Source organism: Cebus imitator, unplaced genomic scaffold (assembly GCF_001604975.1).
Source record: "Cebus imitator isolate Cc_AM_T3 unplaced genomic scaffold, Cebus_imitator-1.0 Scaffold3, whole genome shotgun sequence".
Lineage (NCBI taxonomy): Eukaryota > Metazoa > Chordata > Mammalia > Primates > Cebidae > Cebus > Cebus imitator.
Genome location: NW_016107318.1, coordinates 14,613,292 through 14,639,808, shown reverse-complemented (window position 1 = coordinate 14,639,808; position 26,517 = coordinate 14,613,292). Strand labels below are relative to the sequence as shown.

At 39.7% G+C, this 26,517-nt stretch overlaps 1 protein-coding gene across 3 annotated transcripts in view; it reads left to right on the top strand.

Annotated features, from left to right (window-relative positions):
• IL12RB2 (interleukin 12 receptor subunit beta 2) overlaps nt 1–26,517 on the top strand; it is an 88,888-nt gene that overhangs the window by 5,924 nt on the left and 56,447 nt on the right. Inside the window, exons 2-8 of one of the 3 annotated variants that reach the window (XM_037739928.1) lie at nt 6,093–6,198; nt 7,060–7,347; nt 10,661–10,775; nt 12,089–12,273; nt 13,513–13,655; nt 14,934–15,084; nt 22,825–22,904. In XM_037739928.1, coding sequence (XP_037595856.1) covers nt 6,129–6,198; nt 7,060–7,347; nt 10,661–10,775; nt 12,089–12,273; nt 13,513–13,655; nt 14,934–15,084; nt 22,825–22,904 — 1,032 coding nt within the window. In that variant the 5' untranslated portion in view covers nt 6,093–6,128. Of the gene's footprint in view, nt 1–7; nt 6,199–7,059; nt 7,348–10,660; nt 10,776–12,088; nt 12,274–13,512; nt 13,656–14,933; nt 15,085–22,824; nt 22,905–26,517 lie in introns of those variants that run through there. The other 2 variants (XM_017532331.2, XM_037739930.1) reach the window with 2 other exon arrangements.

Genomic DNA, 26,517 nt, shown 5'->3' with positions numbered 1-26,517 from the left:
ACTGCATTTCAAAAAAAAAAAAAAAAAGAAAGAAAAGAAATATCCTATTAATGTTTACTTGAGTAAATCCCCTCTTTTTTTCTAGGCCATGGTTACCAACTTGTAAAGTAGGGAAGGTGTAATAAATGGCCTCTGAAGTGTTGTCTGTATACTGATTTGCTACCAGTAAAACATCTCTGTAAGTAGCGTCGCAGGCAGAAGGGAAGAATTTTGTTCTTTGCCTCATTCAGTCACCTGATCATTAACAGCATGCATTTATATGACGTTGAGACACATTTGAAACAGCTATTTGGTTGTCTGTGGTAGCCCAGGCTGAAATGTCAGCTGTCGGAGGGAAGGGAGCAGCAGGACACAGTAGTTATTAGTAACTTGTATGGCTCCTTCCTCCCCTGATTTTTAAGTTATTTGATAGTCTTAGGAATTAAGATTTGTTCATCTGGCCTAACAAAATGAACACTTCTAGTATATTGACAATCATTCATGATTCAGCGAAGAAATACAAATGAGGGAATCAACAGGGGAAATAGGAACTAGCCTCAGTGGGGTTCCTACTTTGTACTAAGTATTCTCATGAATCCATGATGCCATGAACTGTTAACAATAACTTTGTCTTAATTGTCACAGTAACTTTGTCCAGCTAGGTATTACTATACCTACTGTAAGGGATGAAGAAATGGAGCTCTCACGGTCAATAGCATACAGCAGAACTGAGATCCATTCACCTTTTTCTTTTTCTTAATATCACTATTTTTTTGACCTTAATACAGTGATACAGAAGAAAAATTTGGAAGTAGAAAGTGTTCCTGCCAATATGAGATTATCACTTGTGAAAGGAAACTTAAGAGTTTTTTTTTTTCCTAGCCTAGCACAATACGATTTGGAAGTAGCTGCATGCTTTGTGCTTCTCTCTAGAGCAATGGGGAAAGAGGTTGGTCGGGGAGCAATTGTTGCCTCTGTCTTTCTGCCGGTTGGTGTATTTCTGGTTTGTTCCCGCCCACCCACTCCCTTACCCACCATGTGAGACGTTGTTTTCACCATCTGGAAACTGTCACAACTTGAGTGATGAGTCAATGACATAGCACACTCTTTGATTTTCTGATTCAAGACAGAGTTGTTGTTTCAATATTGACCCTCTAGACAGGGCATGTGAAGGATGTTTACAGCTGACAAGAGGTTTCATTTTATTGGAAGATACCTCATTTACTTGAAGGTCGTTGGGGATTCTGAACTTCTCATAAATGGAGAAGCTATTTTTACCTGGTAGTCAGAGAAAATGAGCAAGTTTGTGTTTGGATCAGTATACCACTATATAAACTCAAATTTATCTTCCATTTTACCTATTTCATATAAATATAGATGTTTATATAATATACACATATATTTTAACCTATTTAATACATAGGACATAATATATAAAAACATATTTCATATGTATCCATTTTTTAAATCCTTATAATAATTACCATCTGAGTTTTTTACTATTTGGAGAATGTTAGAGCTTCATAAATTGTGATGCATGTTGAAAATTTCTACAGAGGAGTGCTGCAGATATCTTGCATCCATTCATTCAGTTATCTTCCAGTTCAATCCATAATTTTATCTTGTGTAAGACTATTCCAAATTTTAATACAACAGCTAACATAGGGGTAGAAAAACTCCCCTCCATTCTTCTAGTGTCTTAGGTGAGTCTGAAAATTAAATTGACATTAGATTAACAGGAAAAAAATAATACAAATTTACTCATCAAATATTATGGGACACGGGAGCACATGAAGAAATGAAGACCTGAAGAAATAGTTAGAGTCAGTTACTTAAATACTGGATTGAACAAAGAATAGTAAGCTATAAATATGTGACTAAATTATGTGGGGATGCTAAAGTCTGTACAGAATTCTCTTGTTCTCATCTTCTCATCCTTGTAGATAAGGAGCTTGCAAGGTGATGAAGGAGATAGACAGGTATCTAAATAAATTAGTTCCCTTTACGGTATGTGCTAAGGCAAGAAGATGCCAGGGCGCTCTGAGGATACTGGTAGGAGGGGTCACTGTGACCTGAAGACATACGTAAGGCTTCCTGAAATCTGACCACTTCTTTCTATTGCCACTACTGCACCTGAGGTCCACATCATCATCATCACCTGTGTCCCGCAGTCGTTTCCTAACTGGCCTGGCTGCATCCACCCAAGTCCCCAGACAAGTGTGTGCGTGTGTGTGTTAATGTAATGTGTATCTTGTTACACCCTCAATTAAAACTCAACTAAATCAGTAAAATTCCTAATTAAACACCAGTGGTTTCTCATATATTTAAGAGTAAAATCTAGGCTCCCATTTTTGGCAAACAAGTCCATAGTAAATCTGGCTCCTGCCTTCTTCTCTAATTTCATCTCATACCATCTCCCTGCAGTCACTTTCTCCAGCTACCCTGCCCTTATTTCTGTACCTCTCCCTTGGCAAGCTCATTTGTCTGCCTCCAGGCTGTGCATTCACCATTCCTCTGTCAGGAAAAAGTGTTCCCACATATGCAGCTGGCCAGCACCAATCTTAGCCCACGTTTCGCTTCCTACAAATGCCTTCGTTAACCAGTTTCTATCCTCCCCAGGGTCTCTCCTCTTTTATAGCCTTCTTTTATTATTACCTGAACTCACCAGTTTGTTGCTTATATTTTTGTTTTCTGCCTCCATGAGAGGATGTTGTTTCCATGAGAGCTAAAATCCCTTCTGTCTTGTTCTTTATTGTATCCCAAGGCCTTGGCACTTGCAGCTGCTTAATACATATTTACTGAATGAATAACTGCATGAAAGGTGTCTGAATTGAGCTTAGATGGATGAGTAAGGCTCACCCAGTGTAAGAATAGTGGGAAAGTAAAGAGAATAGCATGAAGGAAAGACACAAAGGCATGACTCGGCATGGAACGGGCAGGGGTGGAAGCAGCTCAGTGTCACTGGAGAGTGGTGTCAGCAGAGAATGGTGGTAGATGTGGCTGGTGATAGACAGGAATTAGCTCACAGAGGCCGTTGTACTCCGTGATCTTGGACTTTTTTGGTTTAGAGATGAGGAGACCTGCAGCTTTTGGGTTAAATCTGTGCTTCTCAAACATTTTAACAACAACTCACAAGAAATACATTTTATGTACCTGTGAACTGAGATCCATCCCCAGCTGTTAGAGGCTGTCACATTCATTGGCTCCTGGCTCCTTCCTCCACTTCAAAGCCAGCAGCAGCAGAGTTGAGTCCTTCATACATCGTATCTCTCTGACCCACTCTCTTGCCTTTCTTTTACACTTTTAAGGAGTCCTGTGATTGCATTGGGGCCACTTGGTTAATCCGGGATAATCTTCCCATCTCAAGGTTCTCAACTTTAATCACATCTCCAAAGTGTTTTTGCCATTTGAATATGTTCACAGATTCTGAGGATTAGAGCATGGACATCTTTTTTGGGCCATTTTCCTGCCTACCACAGGGATGTTTATAGGGAATTTTCTAAAGATCATATTCCTTTCCCTCCTTTGCATCTTTCTTTCAATAGACATTTATTGAATACTAAATGTTTCCCAGTGTTAATTGCTGGTATTCAGCGGTGAGCAAGATAGTCAATGTTCCTGCTTTTATGGGGCTTATACTCTAGTATAAAAGACAGATGACAAGTAATTAAGTAAAGAAATAAGGTAGTTGCAGATTGTACCATGAAGACAATAATAAGGTGATGAGTAAAAAATCACTTGGGGAAGACCACGTTGGTCAGGGAGGGTGTGGGAGGGATAGAGATAGCGGTCAGGGAGGGGCTTCCTGGGCAAGTAACACATGAGCTGAAATCTAAAGGATATAAATACATCAGCCACACAAAAAACAAGGGAAAATGATTCTAGCAGAGGACATGGAAAATGCAAAGTCTCCTAGGCAGCAAAGAGCATGCCTGCATTATTCAAGGAACAGTCTGAAGGCTAGCGTGAATGGAGCAGAATGAGCCAGGCAAACATATAAAGTGATGATGGCAAGATGGGAGGAAGTGAGGCCATGCAGTGGCTGAGAGATTGTGTGCGATATGGGCTATGGATATTTTACTAACAGCAGTAGGTACCTATTGAAGGATTTCAAACAGTGGTGGTGTGCAGCAGGTAACATGATCTGATTTATGTTTTTAAAACAGAGTGAGCTATGTGAAAATGGCTTAGAAAGGGCAAGGCTGGATTGGAAAGACATGTTGGGGCCTAGTGTAGACTAGGGGAGAGATGACAGTGGTTTGAACAAGGGTGAGTTGGAATGGAGAGAAGTGCATTGATCTGTAACATGTTTTGGGGGTAAAGTTGGCAGGACTAGAGATGGTTTTGCTGTAGAAGATGAGAAAGAGGTTGGAATCAAAGATGACTTCTAGATGTTTTTAACAACTTAGGGGTAAGAATGTCATTCATTGAGATAGAAAAGGCTGAAGGAAGAACCAGTTTGGAGAAGGGGTGCTAAGAGTTCAAACTGAACGCCTTGATATTGAGAAGCCTGTTAGACATTTGAGAGGTGACGCCAAGGAGACAGATGGATGAGACTGGAGCTCAGGGGGATGTGTGAGTTGGAGATCTGTGTCTGAAATCTTTAGCTTGCAGATGACATCTAGAGCCAGGGTACCAGATGAGATCCCTAAGGAGAGAGTAGAAATAGAAAAAAAAAAAAAAAATACCTTGAGAGTGCTAAGGTCCTCCAAGAGTTAAAAATCAAGAGGAAAAGAAAGAGTAGCCAGCAAAGACTTAGGCTAATATTATTTAGGGTTTTCCTGAATGATGACTAGGCTAGAGGTAGAGGAATCAAAGGGCACTTTCCTAGAACCCCACAGGGACAACACTGCTGTATCTCCAGCACGTAGTGTGCCTAGCACGTGAAAGGCAGACATCCATATTGAATGCATAAGTGACATTGTCTGAAGCTCTTCAATATCTTCTGCATATGTCTAGGTATGGGGTTAAGAGGTAAACTTTTGCTTTGCATTGGCTACCTTTTAGTGGCCTGACATCACAGAACTTCCCAGCCTACTTTATGAATTTTTGGCCTATCTTTAATAGAATTTTTAAAATGTATTACTGACCAGTGGAGCCATTTCTTAGGTTTGAATTGGAAACAAATCAGAAATTGCCAGCTTATGTTTTCTGACATATTCAAGATAAAATCACTCTGTAAAATAAATAACTAATTAAAAAACAAATAAATAAATGAGCTTCTCTAGAAAATGCAAACAACCCTTGGAATTCCTTTTTTACTGCCAAAGAAATCAATCTTTTACTACTAAGTTCCAGGTGGGTTATGAACCATTTTTCAATATATATTTCCAGAATCACATGACTGGATCAGCAACTCTAATTAGTCAAAATACTCTGTCTGATATGATGATGAAGCCTTGTTTGGAAGAAAAAGTAAAAGAAAAAGTGTTGTGTGGGACTAAGGTTCAGACAGGTTAAGTGACTTGCAGATAGTCTCAAGCATTTAAACCCAGTTCTAAAGGACCCCAAAGCCCATTGCCATGGTCTGAATGTTTATTCCCCCTCCCAAATTCATATGTTAAAATCCTAACTCTCAAGGTGATGATATTAGGAGGCAGGGTCTTTGGGAGGTGATTGGGTCATGAAGGTAGAATTTTCACGAATGGGACTAGTGCCCATGAGAGCTCTGTTGTCCTTTCCACCATGTGAGGTCACAGCAAGAAGGCCCCATCTATGAACCATTTATGAAGTGGGCCCTCACCAGACACCAAATCTGCTGACCTCTTGATCTTGGACTTGCCAGCCTCCAGAACTGTGAAAAATAAATTTTTGATGTTTATCATCTACCTAGTTTATGAGTATTTTGTTATAACAGCTCAAATGGACTAAGACTTCCAGTTCCTCCTCTAATCCTTTGCTGACCCCAAGAAGTTTCACTGAGATGGGGGTTGAAATGTGGCTAAGATATTGGATTTACTAGTTTTAAAGGTATATATCAGTTTTTAAAATAACAAACAAAATTTCAACAAAGTGGAGAAAAATAAAGTGACACTTGAAGATCTTCTGAACTATTTTGGCTCTGGTATTTTCTAAGTGTATTTAACACGAATGAATTTGTCTTCTTTTGCAAGGAAGAATACAAAGCTTTATACCAGAGTTGATTGTTGATGGCACATAGAGGCTGCTCATTGGCACTTATTTTTATAATCATGTGGCTGTTGATTAAAGCGAAAATAGGTAAGATATTTCTATAAGTTACTCTGTGGAAGAATTTGTGGTTTAAATTTTCCATTACAGGTGAAGTATTTATTTGCAGTAAATGTTTAGGTAGTTGGTCTTTTGTAGTCAATCTCTGTCATTTAAGTGGGTAAGTCTGGTTCTGTCTATAACTAATAGTTCTTCTATTTAATTTGCACTAATGATTAATATAGGGGTCCAATTATTTTATGTCCTCCTAAGAAAGTGGCTTAGAAATCCAGCTAGGCATCACAAATACATGTTTTACATTTCAGCACATTTTTCTTCCTGCCTCCCACCCTCCACAAGTTCTTTTTTTTTTTTTTCTGAGACAGGGTCTGGCTCTGTTATCCAGGTGAAGTGCAGTAGCACAATGTTTGCAATACTCTTTTAATGCTCTTTTAAAACTGTTTTTTTTTTTCTTGGTACAAGTATTTAAGTAAAAATTGTAAATCATAAATGGTGATGGAAACAAATGTGATTTATTCTGGGAAGGCTTTAGTAGTCTGGTAAATAATTTGCATATAAGAGAGGCTGGTTTTTCCCAGAACTGTGTTCCTGAATGTTCTTTCAATCCTGCTTTCTCACCACTTTCCTGGCTATAGGTCTGATTATAGTTCTGATTGTAGTAATACTGTTATGAGCAGGATGCATATATTCATTCAAATACAGTTAGACTTCAATATGTTTATCTTCTGTTCTCATTACACATCACCATTATAACCAGAGACATGTAAGTTATTTATACTTGCATGATCCGATGGGGCTAATTTTATCCTGTTTTGGGGAATTACATAAACTCTTCATTTTGAAATGGGTTTATTATCACAAACTAAATATTGCATTTGTACCTTATTGCAGATGAGTGCAGGAGGGGCGATGTGACTGTGAAGCCTTCCCGTGCAATTTTACTTGGATCCACTGTCAATATTTCATGCACTTTGAAGCCCAGACAAGGCTGCTTGAATGATTCCAGACATAACAAGTTAATCCTGTACAAGTTTGACAGAAGAATCAATTTTCACCATGGCCACTCCCTCAGTTCTCAAATCACAGGTCTTCCCCTTGGTACAACCTTGTTTGTCTGCAAACTGGCCTGTATCAATAGTGATGAAATTAAAATATGCGGAGCAGAGATCTTAGTTGGTGGTAAGCATTCCATTTTGAATTTTTAAAACTTGGCAATCTTTTAGTATTTTTCATGTGTTAAGCAGAAACCCAGATACAGGTCCATGTTCTTTCTTTCCCACCACGTTGAAGTATTTTATGTTGATACCGACATGAGAGCTTCAATGTGTGAAGTTCAGAAATTGAAATCTTATTTGGCAAGTCTCTCTCTCTCTCTCTCTGCAGTTGGATCTTTATGTCTTCTTGACTTACAAGAATGTGTTTAAAGCTACAGCCTCCTAAAAAGAATAAAGAGATGTCTTTTTAGACTTACACAGCCCAGGATGACTATGCAGAGTTGAGCAGCACCTCTCGCCCTCCCTAACTTAATGCCCCCCAAAATAGTTCTTCCATCCATGCTCACCTAGACCACTGGTTCTCACACTTCATAGAAGTTAAAAGAAAACATTGATCGTACTTATTGTCTTTTCCTCAGTTCTCTAGAAAACTGACTGCAGAAAAAAACAACAAAAACAAACAAACAAACAAAAAACCTGACCTGCTAACAATTCATGGGAAGGGGGTGTTGGTCAGAGGAGTTACACAGCCGCGAGGAGGCAAGAGGGACGGAGTGAGCCAGGAAAGGGACAAAAGCAAATACTAGGTGGTAACATGACTGAGCTGGCCACAGCTTCAACATAAAGTACAGCTGGTTGTTTGTGCACTTAGAGACATTACCAGGAAGATCATATAGAAATCTCATGAAGGAGAAAGAAAGAAGAATTTAACTATCTCCCATTGGTCAAAGTTACCCTGACAGGGGATCAGTTTCCCACACTGCTGGCTTGCATCGCTGGTTCCTTGCAACAGCTGCTGGGGGATTAGAACTAAAGTGTCAGAGTCGACATCTGCAGCATGAGCCACAGTGCACAGGATGAACCAGCAGCACACCTGCTGCAGTTCCCAGCCTGCAGCCCACAGCCTTGCACGTCCAACCAGGCAAGCCCGTGAGCAAGCATGAGACCTGAGGGATTTCATGGCACCCTGTGCCTCAGGGGTTCCAGAGAAGCTTTGGGGTGGCAGACAAGAGGCATGAAGAGACTAGGAAGAATTGCTATAGCAGGCTGGCTGACAAGCCTCATAGACATGGTATCTGTCATAAAGGCTGTGATACAGAGCTTAGTGAGACTCTGTCCAGGAAAGATGGAAACCTCCTCTCTGTGACCCATAAGGATATATATGCATAGCTGGTGCCAGGCAATTTTCCACCAAAAGCATGGAGCAGAAGACCAAGCAAATGGCCAAGCAGATCATTGGTAGGAGGCATAAAGTAGGCCAAGTACGCACCTTCCAGCTCAGAGCCTCCTGTTCATACCACTGTGAGTCGTGTACTCTTCATTGACAGCCTGTGGTATAGCAGAAGTGCCATGGGCTTTGAATGTCAACTCTGCCAGTAGCAGTGTACCTTAGACAACTTAAATTACCTGAACCTCAGTTTCTCCATCTGTAATATAAAGATAATAACATCTACCTCATGAAATGGTTGTAGTCATTAGATCCCCTCTTATATGCAAAGTGCTTAATCCCATGCAAGGCACATGGGAGGCATTTAGGTGATGGCTTCAGGCTTCTCAACAGCAACCTGGAATGTGGAAGGCAACAGAGTCCTGACTAAAAATTCTTTTCGACTTAGAATTCTATACTCAGTCAAAGTATCAGTCAAACGTGAGGGTAGAATAAAGACATTTTAAACTATGCTCAAAATATTTCCTCCCATGCACCCTTTCCCAGAGAACTCCTAGAGGCTATGCCCCACCAACACAAGTCATTCAACAAGAAGGAGGAAAACATTAAATCTAAGAAACAAGAGAGCCAAAGGAAAAGGAGAAAGAACTTAGGAAACACTGAGGATGAGCAGTCCCAGAATGACAGCTGGGTACCAGGCATGGAGGCAACTGGTCTTATATTGGAAAGTACACAAGGATCCAAGAGAGCGGTCCTCAAGCAAATGAAATGGATAGAAGTCCCAATATATTGCAGTATATTGAACAGTGATTCAGATAATTGACTTGGAAGTTTGAAATTTTATTAACAAGAAAACTAAACAAACGGAAAAGCAAGATAATTACTAATTCTAAGATTAAAAGTTGTATAGAAAATGTAAAGTTAACATAGTATTCTGTATGGCTCAGTCATGAGTAGTTTGTGTATATGCATAAGTATACACGGTATAAATATATATATAAATATGTCTAAATGTATATATGTACACAGGTACATATGTATACAAGGAAGAGACTTTTGTTTTTCTTTTTGTTTTTTTGAGATGGAGTCTTATCCTGACCCCCAGGCTGGAGTGCAGTGGTGCAATCTCAGCTCACTGCAACTTCTGCCTCCTGGGCTCCAGCAATTCTTCTGCCTCGCCTCCCAAGTAGCTGGGATTACAGGCATGCACCAACATGCCCAGCTAATTTTTGTATTTTTTTTTTTTTTTTTTTTNTTTTTTTTTTTTTTTGAGACGGAGTTTCGCTCTTGTTACCCAGGCTGGAGCGCAATGGCGCGATCTCAGCTCACTGCAACCTCCTGCCTCCTTGGTTCAAGCAATTCTCCTGCCTCAGCCTCCCTAGTAGCCGGAATTACAGGCACCCACCACCGTGCCCACCTTAAGTTTTATATTTTGAGTAGAGACAGGGTTTTACCATGTTGTCCAAGCTGGTCTTGAACTCCTGACCTCAGGTGATCCACCTGCCTTGGCCTCCCAAAGTGCTGGGATTATAGGCTTGAGCCACTGTGCCCAACCAAGTCTCTCATTTTTAAAGGTTTCTAATATTTGAATGGGCATCACTCTAAAAAAATGTTAATTTATTATTCCCAGGGGTAATGGAGCTAGCACTGATGTTCGCCTGTCAGGGAAAATGGTAAAATATGAAGTAAAAGGCCTGGACTTGAGTTAGCCACGGCTGAGCTGGAGCCTTGATTCTGCCGCTTCATTATTTTATAATCTTGGGCCAGATAGTTCACCTCTCTTAGTTTCCCGTCTGAAAAAATAAAGATAATAATGGTATCTACCTCATGGGGTTCTGTGCTGTCTAATTCTGAAAAACTGCACATAGCACTGGGCTTGGTGTATAGTTATAGTAAGTATTTGATCCATATTTACTACTATTGTTACTGTTTCTAGAAGAAATTTATGCCTTAATGGCAAACTGGGATTTGTATGGAATCTAAAATAGCTTCTAGTTTACCTGGGTTTATGGCATGTGGGGGAGGTGTTGTCATGTTGTTGGCAGATAATAACAATTTGGTTGAAGTATCACCTGTGTGATATATAAAGTTTTGTCCTTTCTTTTTAAAGTTGCTCCAGAACAGCCTCAAAACTTATCCTGCATACAGAAGGGAGAACAAGGGACTGTGGCCTGCACCTGGGTTAGAGGACGAGACACCCACCTATACACTGAGTATACTCTACAGTGAGTGAGAGGCTGTATTTCTGCAGCTGTTTTGTAGATCTTCTCTTAAATGACATTTAGAAATATCTGTTTTATTTATTTATTTTGAGATGGAGTTTTGCTCTGTCACCAGGCTGGAGTGCAGTGGCACATTCTCGGCTCACTGCAACCTCTGCCTCCCAGATTCAAGCAATTCTCCTGCCTCAGCCTCCTGAGTAGCTGGGACTACAGGCATGAGTCACCACACCCAACTAACTTTTGTATTTTTAGTAGAGACAGGGTTTCACCATGTAGGCCAGGATGGTCTCAATCTCTAGACCTCATGATCCACCCTCCTCTGCCTCCCAAAATGCTGGGATTATAGGGGTGAGCCACCATGCCTGGCCTATCTGTTTTATTTTTACCAGAAAGAAGAAACAATAGATATCTCTAGATAATTAAATAATTTAAAAAAAAAGTTTCTAGTGTTTATAGTTAAAACTGGTTCATTTATCTACAGTATGAGAGACCTAATGTCTTGGGCCTGAGTTCTAACTCCGAGTTATCTTCAGGGCATCCAAGACCGAAGTTATAGCTGTTCTTTCACACTCTAGTAGGGTTAAACTGGCTGCATAAGATCTCTTCTTTATTTTGTAATTGCAGACTCTTGGGGTCATGATACATAAATAAACTCTTCCTTGTGGTAGTTTTCCATTCCCTTGGACAAGTTTCTTTTTAAAGCACATTGGCTGACCTAAGAGTCCATCAGAAGAGAGAGTCTGGGAGATTCTGTTCCTTGAAGTGGATTTCATGATCCCATTAAAGATCCAACTGATTTGTGCTATTCTTGGGTGAGGAGGAGATGGAGGAAAGGAGGGGTTCTGTAGTACATCTGTTTTTTTTTAACCTAAAGGAAATAACTACCTACATGCGAGTCTCAGTATTAGGGTAAAATAGCCCAGGATTCTACTCTGGCCACTGCTGTACTAGGACGTGACACTTCTGTGCCATAGATGTCAAGGTGGCCATGGTCCTTAGGATGATGTTTGGAACTGCCCCAGGGAGCCAAGATGACAGCAGGATTTGGGGAATTTCAGCAGCGTAGGCTTGGTTACCTATCTATCTACACAAACATGAAAAAACATCTCAGTTCTACCAAGAAAGGGAGTTGGGTGAAGTGTAGTCTTATTTATGACCATATAATACAAATATTTCTGGGGTGTATCCCTTAGTCATAGATTGACCTTTAAAAATTGTCTAGAATTCTAAATATTTAAACATTTTGTTCTTTTGTACTAAAAGTAGAAAGTAGCACATGAAACATCTTGCTACGCATCTTTGTGTGTTGTTTACAGGTTAAGTGGACCAAAAAATTTAACCTGGCAGAAGCAATGTAAAGATCATTATTGTGACTATCTGGACTTCGGAATCAACCTTACCCCTGAATCGCCTGAATCCAATTTCACAGCCAAGGTCACTGCTGTCAATAGTCTTGGAAGCTCCTCTTCATTTCCATCCACATTCACATTCTTAGACATAGGTACATTTTATTTCACTTTTTGTAAGTGTCATTCATTGGTACTTCATAATTATTATTAAAATCACTCAAGTCTTTTTTATATGTTTCAAGAAAGACAGATATTGATGGAAATTGGCCAACAGGTATAGGCAAAATATAATAGTTATTTTGATGCAAGTTAAAGGGTGCATGATTCTAGAGCTATATAAAGATGGCTATACAAAGTGGGATGTTCAACATTATTCTCTCTATAGGAGAAATTAGCCCCTGGATTCAAATCCCATGAAAGAACCAGCTAGTAATGATCTGACTAGGGAAGGTCCTGTGAGGTCATTCAAGATGCTCAGTGCAAGCCCTTCTTGGAGGATGTGTCCTTTCACCCCTATGGCTACTCCCATTGTTGTGAGATAGGCTACCTGTGGGCCTACTAGGCTGGAGCATCAAGGTGCAAACTATAAATTGTGTCCAGTCACAAATGCATCTTGCTCTGAGAATACTTACCTCCATCCCTGGGGCAAGCCAGTCCCAGTACATTTCTGAGCAAATGTAATTGGTCCAGTTGAATCAGAGCCCAATCTCAAGCATTCCAAGTTCTGATCATCCAGGCAGAATTGGGCTGCCTGAAGTTCCGACTTCACACTGTGTGCTTCTCTCCTCTTTTCCTACAACACTTCTTTGCATCTTTGCATACTTATTTGCATACATACTATGGGTCTGATCATTGGTATTTACCGTACACTTTTCCACCACATTTCCTCTCAGGCTTCCTCTCATTTTTTTCATAGACTGTTTATCTCTAGGCTACCTCCTTGCCCCACTATTCTTTTCCTCTTTTCCTCTGTCCCTTTGCTGTGTATTTTCCTACCAACTTTTCTTCTCCTCCTGAGGCAATCATCACTAGCCACCTCTGGCTTCTCAGTCATTGGAACTCTTGGGTTTGGCACATTGGTTTTTTAAAAACCACTGGATTAAGTGGAGTTGAAATTTACCACTAATGTTGGTAGTAGTTATTTGGTAAAAATGATATTTGATCGGGGCGATTACTTTAAAGATCCAGAAGTGAATTCAACTTTCTAAAAATTTTTTTCAGTTTTGTATATTTGGTGAAATATACAAAATATACAAACTCCCTTGTATATTTTGCCAAACTGATGGTCGTACATCTCAGAACTGAGTTTTACCAAACTCTTTATAGCTCATGCCAGATAGCTGCTGATCACAGATCCTGAACTACATTTTTTTGTTTGTCCTGGTTACTAGTGAGGCCTCTTCCTCCGTGGGACATTAGAATCAACTTTAAAAAGGCTTCTGTGAGCAGATGTACCCTTCATTGGAGAGATGAGGGATTGGTACTGCTCAATCGACTCAGATATCGACCCAATAACAGCAGGCTCTGGAATATGGTAATGATCTTTAGAGTGAAGTTAAGAACATTGAGGGGTTCTTAATATTGCTGCGCAGGCCTCTGTGTTTTCATACAGCAAAATATGGAGTTTAAGAATATTTATCCCAAAAGTACACACTTGAGAACTATCAGAAAGTTATGTACATCCACTATTGATTAAGAAATATCTTGGGCTGGGTGCCTGTAATCCCAGCACTTTGGGAGACCGAGGTGGACGGATCGTGAGGTCAAAAGAGTGAGACTATCCTGGGCAACATGGTGAAACCCCATCTCTGCTAAAAAAAAAAAAAATTAGCTGGGCATGGTGGTGCACATCTGTAGCGCCAGCTACTCAGGAGGCTGAGGCAGGAGACTCGCTTGAACCTGGGAGGCAGAGGTTGCAGTGAGTCGAGATCATGCCACAGCACTCCAGACTGGGCAACAGTCTCAAAAGAAAAAAAAAATCTTGAATTTTGATCTCTGATTCTGAAATTTTTAAAGCATTTGTAAACCAATATTAATTTTCTATAGTTTATTTCTAGTAGAGGATTCATTTCTCCTTATTATTTACCTCCTGTCCTGTTATTACTTGTTAGCATTTTCAAAAGATATTGAAAAGAGAAATACTAAGGAATGTCCACAGAGATTTATATAGAATTTAATATTCCAAAGGAAAGGCCTACATGTTAATATAATATTAAACATTACATGTTTTTAAATAAAAGGTATAGGATTATGATTCCAGGATTTTAATAAAATTCAATGGCTTATAATAACAAAGGATCAGGTCTACATATAGTTTATATTCAAGAGAGTATAATCAATTAAAGGGTTTTATTAAAAGCCAGTTCTATGTTTGTGTTAAAACATTCATCACATTCTAATTGTAATCAAATAAAAAAATAATCTCTAGTGTAGAAACTGCTCCAAGGTGTTTTGAAACTTGGTAGTTTTCAATTTTTACTTGTTTTTCAACTGATTTCAGGATCCCCGCTGAGAACCTACATAGATGGGTTCTTTCCCAGGAGATTTTATTTTTAATGAGAAGCTATTATTTCAGATTAATATTATATCTATTTAGCAAGACAGTCATTGAAATTTCTTCTCATTGAATGGTAGGTCCGAAAAACAAACAGAATCAAATGGCCTGGGGTTTTTTTTTTTTTTTTTTTTTCATTTTTTTAAAATTATTTATTTTTTTATTTTTTTTTTTTTTTTTTTTTTTCATTTTATGTTAAAATTATTTAAATTAGCAATCTAGTACTGATAGGCACTTTAAAAAAATGTCTTTTTCAAGGTTAATGTTACAAAGGCCAAAGGAAGACATGATTTGCTGGATCTGAAACCATTTACAGAATATGAATTTCAGATTTCCTCTAAACTACATCTTTGTAAGGGAAGCTGGAGTGATTGGAGTGAATCATTGAGAGCACAAACACCAGAAGAAGGTATGTGTCCGAAACGTACATACATATCGGGAGGAACTGAGGGAGAGAGCGGGAAGATGCAATTATTTCCTTGGAATAGAATCTTTAAAGTACTAGTGCTCAATCAAAAGGCATGATTGCATTAATTAACAAGTTAATTTTTGTATTAACTTAAGTATTGCTAGGAAATTTTTAACACTGGGTAAGTTCTACTCCTGTTTGCTATCAGTGATGTGGGTTACAGTGCTTGGTTATAACTCTTACCTCTCTTACTATCTCAGTAACTTATTTCACAGAGCTATAACCAGTAATTAATCTCATTTCTTTGTAGTTAAAGCTTCATATATTTTTTATTTTTGATTCTTTGAAAAGTAATGTGGCTCAGTAAGCCCGATGAGAAGGAAGTAGGCTCTGGAGACATATCTTTCAAAATAAAATTTAGCATCCAGGAATCCTCTCTTCTCCAAATATTATGACATTAGACCTCAAGCCTTTGATATTCACTGCTCAGATGAGAACCACCTGGCCATCCATAGCTATGAAAACGATATCAAATGTATTTTTCAGTCTGATGAATTTTTCTTTTTTGGTAATTATTGGGAAAGGGATGTTACTGAAGTATAAGAAAATATTTTATTGAAGCAAAAATGCCTATATAAACTTTATGCCAATATTAAATCTTTGTAGACACAAGAAATAGCCATCTGAATATTAGTTTTTAAAAGCACTCATTTAGTAATACAGTAGAGAGCCTTTCATAATTTATATAAATTTGTCTCAGAGGAAAAATTTTTGGCATATAATCCATTGTTCATTATCTGGAGATTTTGTAATATTAATGTGCGAAATCTAAATTCTTATTTGTGAAACTTATGGATATGAGTGCATGTTACCTAGCCTCAAAATTAAGTTGCATTTATTTTCTGTGAGCTACTAATGGTTTTTGATAACTGATGATACTTAGCATTGATACATCAATGACATTCAAGGAACTAAAGGGCCTTTTAGCAGAATATAATACCTAATACATAATTTGTAGAATAATCTTATATTCTTCCTTACTTCTTGTATTAATTGCCTTTTTTTTTTTTTTGAGACAGAGTCTTGCTCTGTTGCCCAGGCTGGAGTGCAGTGGCACAATTTTTCTGCCTCAGCCTCCCAAGTACCTGGGATTATAGGCGTGCACCACCACACCTGGCTAATTTTTGTTATTTTCAGTAGAGATGGGTTTCGCCACATTGCCCAGGCTGGTCTCAAACTCCTGACCTCAGGTGATCCACATGCCTCGGTCTCACAAAGTGCTGGAATTACAGAATTGCATTTCTTTATATTAAAAAATTGTCTAAAAGTGAATTTATTCAACAAATGATAATTTATTACCACTCGTTTTATAATAAAATCTCTTAATGTCGAACGACTTGATCTCTGGTTGTCACTTTTATAATCTAGAGCTTACTCATTATATCCTTTTATTATACACAGTCAAAGTAATTTTTTTAAAGACTATCTCATGAATTATATTTTGTTTATATATGTGGTACAGATAAAATTTCTGAAAATGGGCTATATTTTATACCCAAGTTCAACATAGTAAGTAGGCTGGGAAATATTTAAGTTATATCACATTAAGCTAAACTATAAACTAGGGAAACTCTGGGCTTGTGAATTCTTGTCGTTCTTACTCACATATGTTAATGACCTAGTTAGAGATGTGTGAAAATGTTTTTCTTTTCTTTTTCTTAAAGTGTTTTTCTGTTGAATTAAAAATCCTTCAAGGCAGCACAGTAACTTTCTCATTTCCTATAAAATAAACCATCACAACAATGATGCAACTCATTATGGTTATGAACTCATGGATAATTATGAATTGAACCTAGGAAGCTGGCTTATTCAGTCATTGCAGGTATTCATAAAGAGAGAAACCCATACTCTGAGACACACTACCTTTACCAAGCTCTGTTGGCTTCCTTTCTATGTCTGAATCTCCCTTTTCTATATTTGATTTTTCTGTGGGCTGTCATAGGTCTTTTTTTCGCTCACTCTAAGCTGCTTGGTTTTCACCCCTTACCCGCTATTTCTGTCATCAGTTTCTTTATGAAACACCAACTGATGTAAACCTAAAAGGTGTGAATTTTTTTTAGCATGTCTTCCTTTAACTCTTTCAATGTGTACTCATATGTAGCTTGGCATTTAAAAAGATTACTAGTGAGCTTTTTTTTTTAGGCACTCTTTAAAACTGAATGATTCTATAATAGAGCTCTTTTTTTACAGCTTTTGCTTCTCAAACTTGAGAGGAACGTAACATCTCCAGATGGATCGGGTGCAGTTGTTTATATCATTTGAACAGTGGGCGAGGGCTTCCTTTACTCCATAGGGCCCTTTCCTATGTCATTAAATTCAGCTCCTATCACTGAAAAACACTTTTTAATGACTGCAAAATAAGGGGTAAGAGGAAAGAAGCTACTTTGCTGTGTTTAAGAGGACAGTCTTGAAATCAAATCCATCAAAGTCAGGCCTGATAGTGACACTAGGAAGAGAGCAGCCACATTTTTCTTCTAGTGGGAAAACATCCTTGAATTTGGGCTCAGGGTGCCCAGACATGCTTCAGAATATGCACAGGTATTGCTGGGCGCGGTGGCTCAAGCCTGTAATCCCAGCACTTTGGGAGGCCGAGGCGGGTGGATCACGAGGTCAAGAGATCGAGACCATCCTGGTCAACATGGTGAAACCCCGTCTCTACTAAAACTACAAAAAATTAGCTGGGCATGGTGGCACGTGCCTGTAATCCCAGCTACTCAGGAGGCTGAGGCAGGAGAATTGCCTGAACCCAGGAGGCGGAGGTTGCGGTGAGCCGAGATCGCGCCATTGCACTCCAGCCTGGGTAACAAGAGCGAAACTCCATCTCAAAAAAAAAAAAAAAAAAAAAGAATATGCACAGGTATTGAGGGAAGGTGATCTCTCACCACTTAAAACACCAAGAAGAGATAAAAAATACCGGTGAATCAGCTGTTCCTTAGCACTATCTTACCAATATGTGTCTCTGTTCATTCAGCATTTTAAAAGTCGTATTTGCAGTTTTTGATCTTGCTCAATGCTAATACAGCTAATAAAGGAAGTGTTGCATGTTCATTCATACTTGGGGCAGAGTAGTAAGGGAGAAACCCTCCCCCATCATGGTGAGGGCAGAGATGAGGGGTGAAGGATCCCTGAAGCGGGGAAAAAATGAACAGTTCCCAGCTGCAGCCACCTCTGCCCACATTGAGAAGTTAGGAAATTCATGCACTCATTTGTAATTTAAAAATATTTATTGCCAAGATAAGACAGGTGGGAACAATTAAATATTAGAGGTTATTTTGGCATTTAAAAAAATTACTAGTGAGATTTTTTTTTTAGGTACTCTCTAAAACTGTGACTGATTCTATAATAGAACTCTTTTTTGGCAGCCTTTTTAAATGACCGCAAACATCTCATAACGGTCTAGCTTGGGGGATCGGCAAACATTTTCTCTACAGGTCCAGACAGTAAATATTTTCAGCTTTGCAGATCATATGATCTGCTACAACTACTAAAATGTGCTATTGTCACATGCAAGCAGCCATTGACAATACCTAAACAAATAGGCATAGCTGTGTTCTAACGAAACTTTATTTATGGATGCTGAAATTGGAATTTTATGTAATATTCACATGTCACTAAAAAGGATTCTTCTTTTGATTTCTTTTCAACCATTATCAAGACCATTCGCTTATAGGATGTAGTTGGCTGAGCCCTAAGCTAGCTATACGTGAAAGCATCATATTTGTGTCATTTTGCCTAAGGCTTGAAAACGAATGATTCTTTTCTCTTCTAAAGAGACTTATATCAAACACTTTCACTAACAGGAAAATGTTATGTTTGAGATTCAGTTACAGTCTCTACCTCCTTCTCTCCTTCACTTGTTCTCCTCTAAGCTCAACACCTATCTTGGAAGGAAGGAATGATGGAGAACTCTTTTCAACGAGTTATATGAAGAAGAGCAGAGATATCAAACAATCTTTTGTTGTTTTTGTTTTTGGGATGTGAGATAATACAGTGTCTTTGCAAAGGGATGAAAAGGGTCCAGCAGAGAAGGAGCAGTTAATAGCACAGGGAAGGTGGGGATGATAACTTGAGATGGATCTTTGATAAAGCGAGAGGGAGTGTGCCCCAGAACTCTGAAGAGTTGGACCATGATGGAAGATGGTTCATCCACTGGGACATCAGTAGCAGTGCTATGTTAGGGAATTGGTTGGGGTGTTTGAACGTTTTTATGGTGGAAAGAGGAAGGAATTTCCATCTGATTTCTTCCTTTTGCTCAGTGAAGTCTGAGGCAAGGTCATCTCTTTTTCATATTGGTGGCTTCTTCCACTTCAACCCTGCAGTTTTTTCCTTTACAGACAAAGTAGTTTCATCTGACTTCCATTTCTCATATTTGTATGTTTAGTCATTTGTACTCATTTTTTTTTTAATCACTTGAACATATTGGCCTTTGGCTTTTTTTTTTTTCTCACATGCCTAAAATAGTTTTATCTGTATTTTGCCAGATAACATTGAGGTTAGAACTTTCAGTGACTCTGTGACAGTTGAATGTCAAAGATTCTCCTCACTATTAGCCCTTATGTTGCTTTAAGCAGCAGTGATTTGACACCTCTGGTCATGAAATGTTACACTTTGCAGATTCAACTAATGGTTTCTCTCCCATAGAGGTATACACTGCAGGTGGGCACCATTAACATTTCAGTTTACTTGCAATTTACCTTGTGAAAAGAGTATAATTCTAGAATTTGATTCTTAACTCTGTAATAATCTGTTAGGTTGTGGATGTTTAATGAGTCAATGAGTGTTCCCTTTAGATTTCTTACCAATAAGTAATTAACTGAAAACATGTACTGCTGTGGTACAAGTCAACTGGCTTTGACACTGAGCACACCCAGGTTTCCAAACCCTGATTGTGCAAATGTCTGGATTATCTAGTTTATGGAGTATTCAGGGCTTTGGTCAATGTAGTGAACTGTAATAGGAAAAGCAGAGTCTTTGGAGAGAGCAAGACCTGGCTCAGTCCTCGGCTTTGCCATTTAGCAGACCCAAGTCTTTTGTAAATCATTTAACCATTGCCAGCCTCCTTGTTCTCCCCTATAAAGCAGATGTAATCATATGCACCCTCATGTTGTATGAGGGTTAAATGAGATGATGGATATAAAGTGTCCAGACATCACCTGATAGTAGGTGGTTAGTGAATGTCACAACCCCTTTCCTTTGTTGCCTGTGCTTTTTTTCTTTTTGCATCTAAGCTAGCAGATAGAAGTCCCCGGCTTGACTCCTGGGCCACTCTTAACACTCCTGGAGAATTTAGAGCATTTTCAAAATGTTTTACATAAGCATTTATTACCTCTAAGTCCTCACTGCAAAGGTAAATACTACCACTATTGGAAAAAGACAGGAAATAAAAGAAGTGAATGTTTAGAAAAAACAAAAAAGAGAGGAGAGCAAGAGAGGCAGGAAAAGGAAGTGATGAAGGAAGAGGACAGGACAAAAAGAAGGCCCACCTGATGGGGATTGGAAGTACTGCAGATAAACCATCAGCCTTCTCAGAGCCAGGCGCCTGAAAGGTACAGAGCCAAGGCTATGGGCTCTGGGATAAAACTGATTTGTGTTCAAAGCCTGGCATCTCTGATGATGAGTTCGGGGACCTTAGCAAGTTCCTTAACCTTTCAGCACTTCAGTTTTCAAATGCGGGAAACAACAAAAGCTGCACGTGCTGAGCACTCACCAGGTGTCGGCAGGCTCTCCTGAAATTCCCACTCCGCCCGTGTGATGTTGTGGAATTCTCACCCTCCTCTGACAGATGAGGAACTAGCTGGAGGACGTGGTTAGCATTTGTTCAAAGTCATAGAGCTGGGTTTACCCCGCAGACCTGGCTCTGAAGCTCACACTGACTACTGCACTGAAGTGGCATCCTGGGTTTGAGGAGGACAGGAGTCGGAGCTGTGGATGGGCCCACACAGCACCTGCCCACTGTGTGCGGGTACTTATGCTCCCTTTCTTTCTCTTTTGCTCTTCTCTTAGCTCCTGTTATCCAGGTGGTGGGACTTAACTTTTTAGGAATTTCTATCTGGTTAGATGGAACTTTCTTTTTTTTTGAGACAGAGTCTTGTCTCACCAGGCTGGAGTGCAGTGGCGTGATCTCGCTTACTGCAACCTCCACCTCCCGGGTTCAAGTGATTTTCCTGCCTCAGCCTCCCGAGTAGCTGGGACTACAGGCATGTGCCACCACGCCCAGCTAATTTTTGCATTTTCAGTAGAGACGGGGTTTCACCATTAGGCCAGGATGGGCCTCCATCTCTTGATCTCTTGATTCGCCCACCTCGGCCTCCCAAAGTGCTGGGATTACAGGCGTGAACCACCTCGCCTGGCCTAGATAGAACTTTCTAATCCAAAAAATAACCCAGTGCAGCCTCACCTCAAATAAACTCTAAGTTTCACTATTGAGGAAATTAGCTTGGCACAGCTGAAGCCTGTTTAAGGAGTTGTTTCTATTGGTTCCACTCCTGGCTGTAAATCAAAACAAACCTAAGTGACTTGATAGTAGAGAAAACAAAATTACTTTACCCACTCACGTGAGCATGAACTTATGTACACACACACTCACGCTCACAGATACACACAGGAGCTGATTATTTAGTCTCTTTGCAAGTATGTTTGGTTGAAATTAAGTTGGGCCATATTTGACCATTGTCTTATAGATTGGTGGCTATTTATTTAATGAATTGAACCTGGGTTTTTGCATTAACTAGATAATATCACCTGATTTGCATTCGTTATTAAACAATTATTAGGAGCCTATTATATTCTAAGCACCGCACTGGGTATGTGGCATATTAAATGAGATAGGCCTTCCCTTTAAGTAGATCATCGTCTAATGATCACAAATGAAATAATTATAACTAAAACATGATAAGTCTAGGAATGGAGATGAACACAAGGTTTGTCATTTGTATTAGTGTATTTTTTGAAGTCCAAAAAGTGTTTTTCTATATGAGTTGTATCTTTCTCTGTTGAGAATTCTTTCTGCATTTTAGTAAAAAAAAAAAAAAAAAAAAAAAAAGAACCACATATACTCTTTAAATTAATTAATTATTTATTGCTCTGTCTTATGGTGCTAAAGCCATATATACTTTCCTTGGGTTATTTTAATAATGCATGTTTTAAGAGTAAGGTAAGTTCAGGTGAAGTTGCTCAAGCCTTGGGAGGCAAAGGTGGGTGGATCACTTGAGCTCAAGAGTTCGAGACCAGCCTGGGCAACACGATGAAACCCTGTCTGTACAAAAAATACAGAAATTAGCCGGGCATGGTGGCACACACCTGTAGTCCCGGCTATGCAGGAGGCTGAGGCAGGAGGATTGCTTGAGCCTGGGAGGCAGAGGTTGCAGTGAGCCGAGATTGTGCCACTGCACTCCAGCCTGAGCAAGAGAGTGAGATCCTGTCACCAAAAAAAGTAAATTAAGAAACAAATTTCTCATCATTTTTTTAGAAATTTGTTTTTAAGGTAACCTTGTTTTTTTGACTTTTTGGCCAAAGATATCTATGTGCATTGTTAAACAAGAAAAAGAAAAAATTCTGGAACACACACACAAAAATTGAAATTGTCCTCTAATTCTACTCTTCCAGAATCATTTAAAAACATTTAAAGCTTTTCTACTGAGTAAATATGTAAAAATGTCTTTTTTTTCTCCTTCGAAACAGAGCCTACTGGGATGTTAGATGTCTGGTACATGAAACGGCACATTGACTACAGTAGACAACAGATTTCTCTTTTCTGGAAGGTACGTTTTCAGTGTCAACTTAAAACTCAAGGGAATAATACTAGTTTCAAGGCCAAAAAATACCTATTTGCATAGTGGCTTTCATTGGAGGCTTCAGTGACTGCTAGAGCTCATTTTCTCAGACATATTCATGACACACCACACAGTGTCATGTGCCTTTGGTGGATAGGGGTGAGAGCTGAGTTCCTTCCTCCACACAGTCACATCGTTTCAATCCCACTTGCTATAAGATCAAGGTCTCTTTCCGTCCTCAGCATTTCCACCTTCTGACCCCAGCTACATCATCTCTTCTGACTGTTGTCCCCTCTCTGCCCACTCCCATCTCTCCTACATAAATATACCCAGCAGTGACCATGTCATCCTATTCACTCTTTGGGAAACAAAAGATGAGAAAGCTGTGGATGGGGATATTTAATAATAATTTTAAGTCATTGAAAAGGGAGAAAGAGGAAAGGAAGCTACCCCACTGTGGGAATACTAATAGTGGTAGAAAATAATATAAACAGGCCAGACTGATGCCTGTAATCCCAATACTTCGGGAGGCTGAGGTAGGTGAATCATTTGAGGTCAGGAGTTAGAGACCAGCCTGGCCAACATGGTGAAACCCCGTCTCTACTAAAAATACAAAAATCAGTCTGGCGTGGTGGTGGGTACCCTGTAATCCCACCTACTGGGGAGGCTGAGGCAGGAGAATCACTTGAACCCAGAAGGCAGGGGTTGCATTGAGCCAAGATGGTGCCCTCGAGCCTGGGTGACAGAGTGAGACTCTGTTTCAAAAAATAAAAAGAGAAAATAATATAAATAGGAGTAGAAAGCAGCCCTTTCTCAGGAATGGTAGTAGAACAGTAGTAAATTAAACAATCTTCCAGAAAACAGTGAAGCCTGACATTATAGAATGTGAAAGTTTGACAAAGCGCTGAAAGCTGGCATTGCCATTTTATTTAATCTTCACAAAACCCCCCTGACGTAAGTACTGGTATGCCCACTTACCCGTGAATGAGAAAACGAATGAATGAATGAAAAAAAACGAGTATCAGAGAAAGGAAGTTCTTGCCCAAAGTCACCCACCTACTAAGCACAAACCTGAGACTGAAACCTTATCCAGAACTGCTGCATCGTGACTCATCTTTGCTGAAAGAAAATGCTGTGCGATTTGAATTGAGCTACTGGTTGGCAATGCTCATAAGAGGTTTCCAGGTGGACTGCCCTCCTCTTTATTTCTCAGAACTCACATCTCTTCATTATACCTCTTCAGTTAAGGATAGAAAGTAAGTTTTGGAATTAAGAATCTGAATGAGCACAAAACCAGAAGCGTAAGAACAGCAATTGTAAAGTCCTCTGATGGGGTTCGCATGATGGATTTTGATCACTGTACTCTTCTTCAGTTTTAAAAAAATGAGTTATTTTTTCTTCTTTCTTCTCCATCTCTCTCACACACACATAAAATGTCTGGTATAAGAGGGGACTACTATAAATAGCTTGGTGAATCATGATCAAGCTCTCTACTTTGAAACTAACACTGCAGCTCAAAATTTATTTTAAAATAAATCTACTTTTAATAGCAAGACAATTCTCAAAATAGGACATTTAGAACAGCCATAATTTGTGACTATTATAGAAAAACCCAGCTCAATTATTTCCTTTTCATTAGCAAGTGACTAGTTAAAATCAAAATTCCTCCTCTCATGTGAAGATGTCTCCTCCAAAAGCGTCCTCAACAGTGATCTGGAAAGATATGTTACGTGCTAATCTATTCCACGCCCCTCAACTCAAGGGTTTCTCTCAGTAGAATGAGGGTAATGATAGTGACATCTGCAAAGCTGACGAGACCATTGTGGGGATCAGCAAATGAGAGGACACAAACGTACAAATCACAAGGGCCACCAGTGTAAAAATCAGCAGCGCTGCATGATGCATGCTTATCCTAACGGTGAAAGCTCCATGCCTGCGTGCTTCTCACTGTAACAAAGTGAGTTTATGGCGGACATCATCTTGGTTCTCTGAAACCAGCATCAGAGTGAAGTCAAAATAAGTATTTGTTAGCCATGAGTGATGCTTGATAAATGTGAGTATGCGATTTCTTCTCTGCTGCCCTGATTTTATTTCTAGCTTCAGAAAGCTTAAGTTCTAAAATGAGGTCTTGGAATTTGGAGGGACTTCACGGCTCTTCTAGTTCAGCCTTCCTTTATTATAAACATGGCTCCTGCCAGGACAGACAGATGTCTCAGTGGGGACATTCTGGGACAGGGAGAATCTCACTTTGTAGTCTGCCCATGCCATGGTTGAACATCTCTTATTGTTTAGAAAATATTTCCTTCTATGTAGCCAGGATCGTGGGCCCAAGAAGAATGCTTAGGGTTGGAACTGGCTTATGATAAGAAACCAAAAAGACCAGGCACAGTGGCTCACACCTGTAATCCCAGTACTTTGTGAGGTCAAGGTGGGCAGATCACTTAAGGCCAGGAGTTCAAGACCATCCTGGCCAACATGGTAAAACCTGTTGCTACCAAAATACCAAAAAAATTAGCTGGGCATGGTGATGCTCAGCTAATCTCAGAAACTTGAGAGGCAAAGGTAGGAGAATCCCTTGAACTTGGGAGGCAAAGGTTGCAGTGAGCTGAGATGGCACCACTGCACTCCAGCCTGGGCAACAGAGCAAGACTCTATCAAGAAGGAAAGAAAGGAAGGGAGAGGAAGGGGAAGGGAAGGGAAAAACAAAAAGGTAAGCACTAGAAGCTTCTACAACTTGACGTCAGAGGGTGGTCATCACAAGCCAACCTCAAAACCTTCAGTGACTCTCTAGTCTCAGTGGCTCCCCAACGAAAGTTGAATCCAGTCCTAAACTGTCACAGGATGCAGTCCTTTTCTGTCAAACCTGGGCTTCTTCAGTGGCCCCGAACAGGCCACTCAATTGGAGATGGGGGGATGGAAACACTGACCAGAATTACTGAGCAGTTGTGCTTTGGACCACAGAAGCACAGAGTTATAGACCTCTAGAGCCAAAGGATTTAACTGGCATGTAGTCTCACTCCACATTTTAAAACACAGAAACTCAAGTGTCAAGAGGTGATTTCCAGTGAGGGGATTTCAGGTGATTTGAGTCCACTCTTATCCCAGCTTCTAACAGGGATTCCTCACACCAGCTTGGGAATTCAGGAGAGTGCCCTGGTAAAGGGACTCATCTAAGTGTCAGGCTAGCAGGAAAACTTTGCAGCCAGATCGCTTTGTGATAGGGCCCAAGTCATACCTCACTGAGGAAAGGGAGCAAGGACATGTGTGGTGGGTTTAGTAGTTTTTTTTTTTTTGCTTTGAGCAACTCTGGGAAACCAAATGCAAGAAACACCCACCACTGTAAGGAAGAGAATTTCATGTCTTGGCATCAAAGGAAGCCCCAAGTAAAACCCCATTTGCTTGTGAACAAAGTGAGAGCACGTTTCTTTTACATATGGGGAAATGTGAGACGACCTTTCACTTTTGTAGAATGTTGACATTAGAGGAGAACAAGTCTGTGCTGACTGGGTGCAGCCCCGGGGGGGCAGAGTGGGAGTGGGTGAGTGTGGGTGTGAATGGATGTGAGTGTAAGGATGTGTGTGAGTGTGTGGAAGGTGTGGGA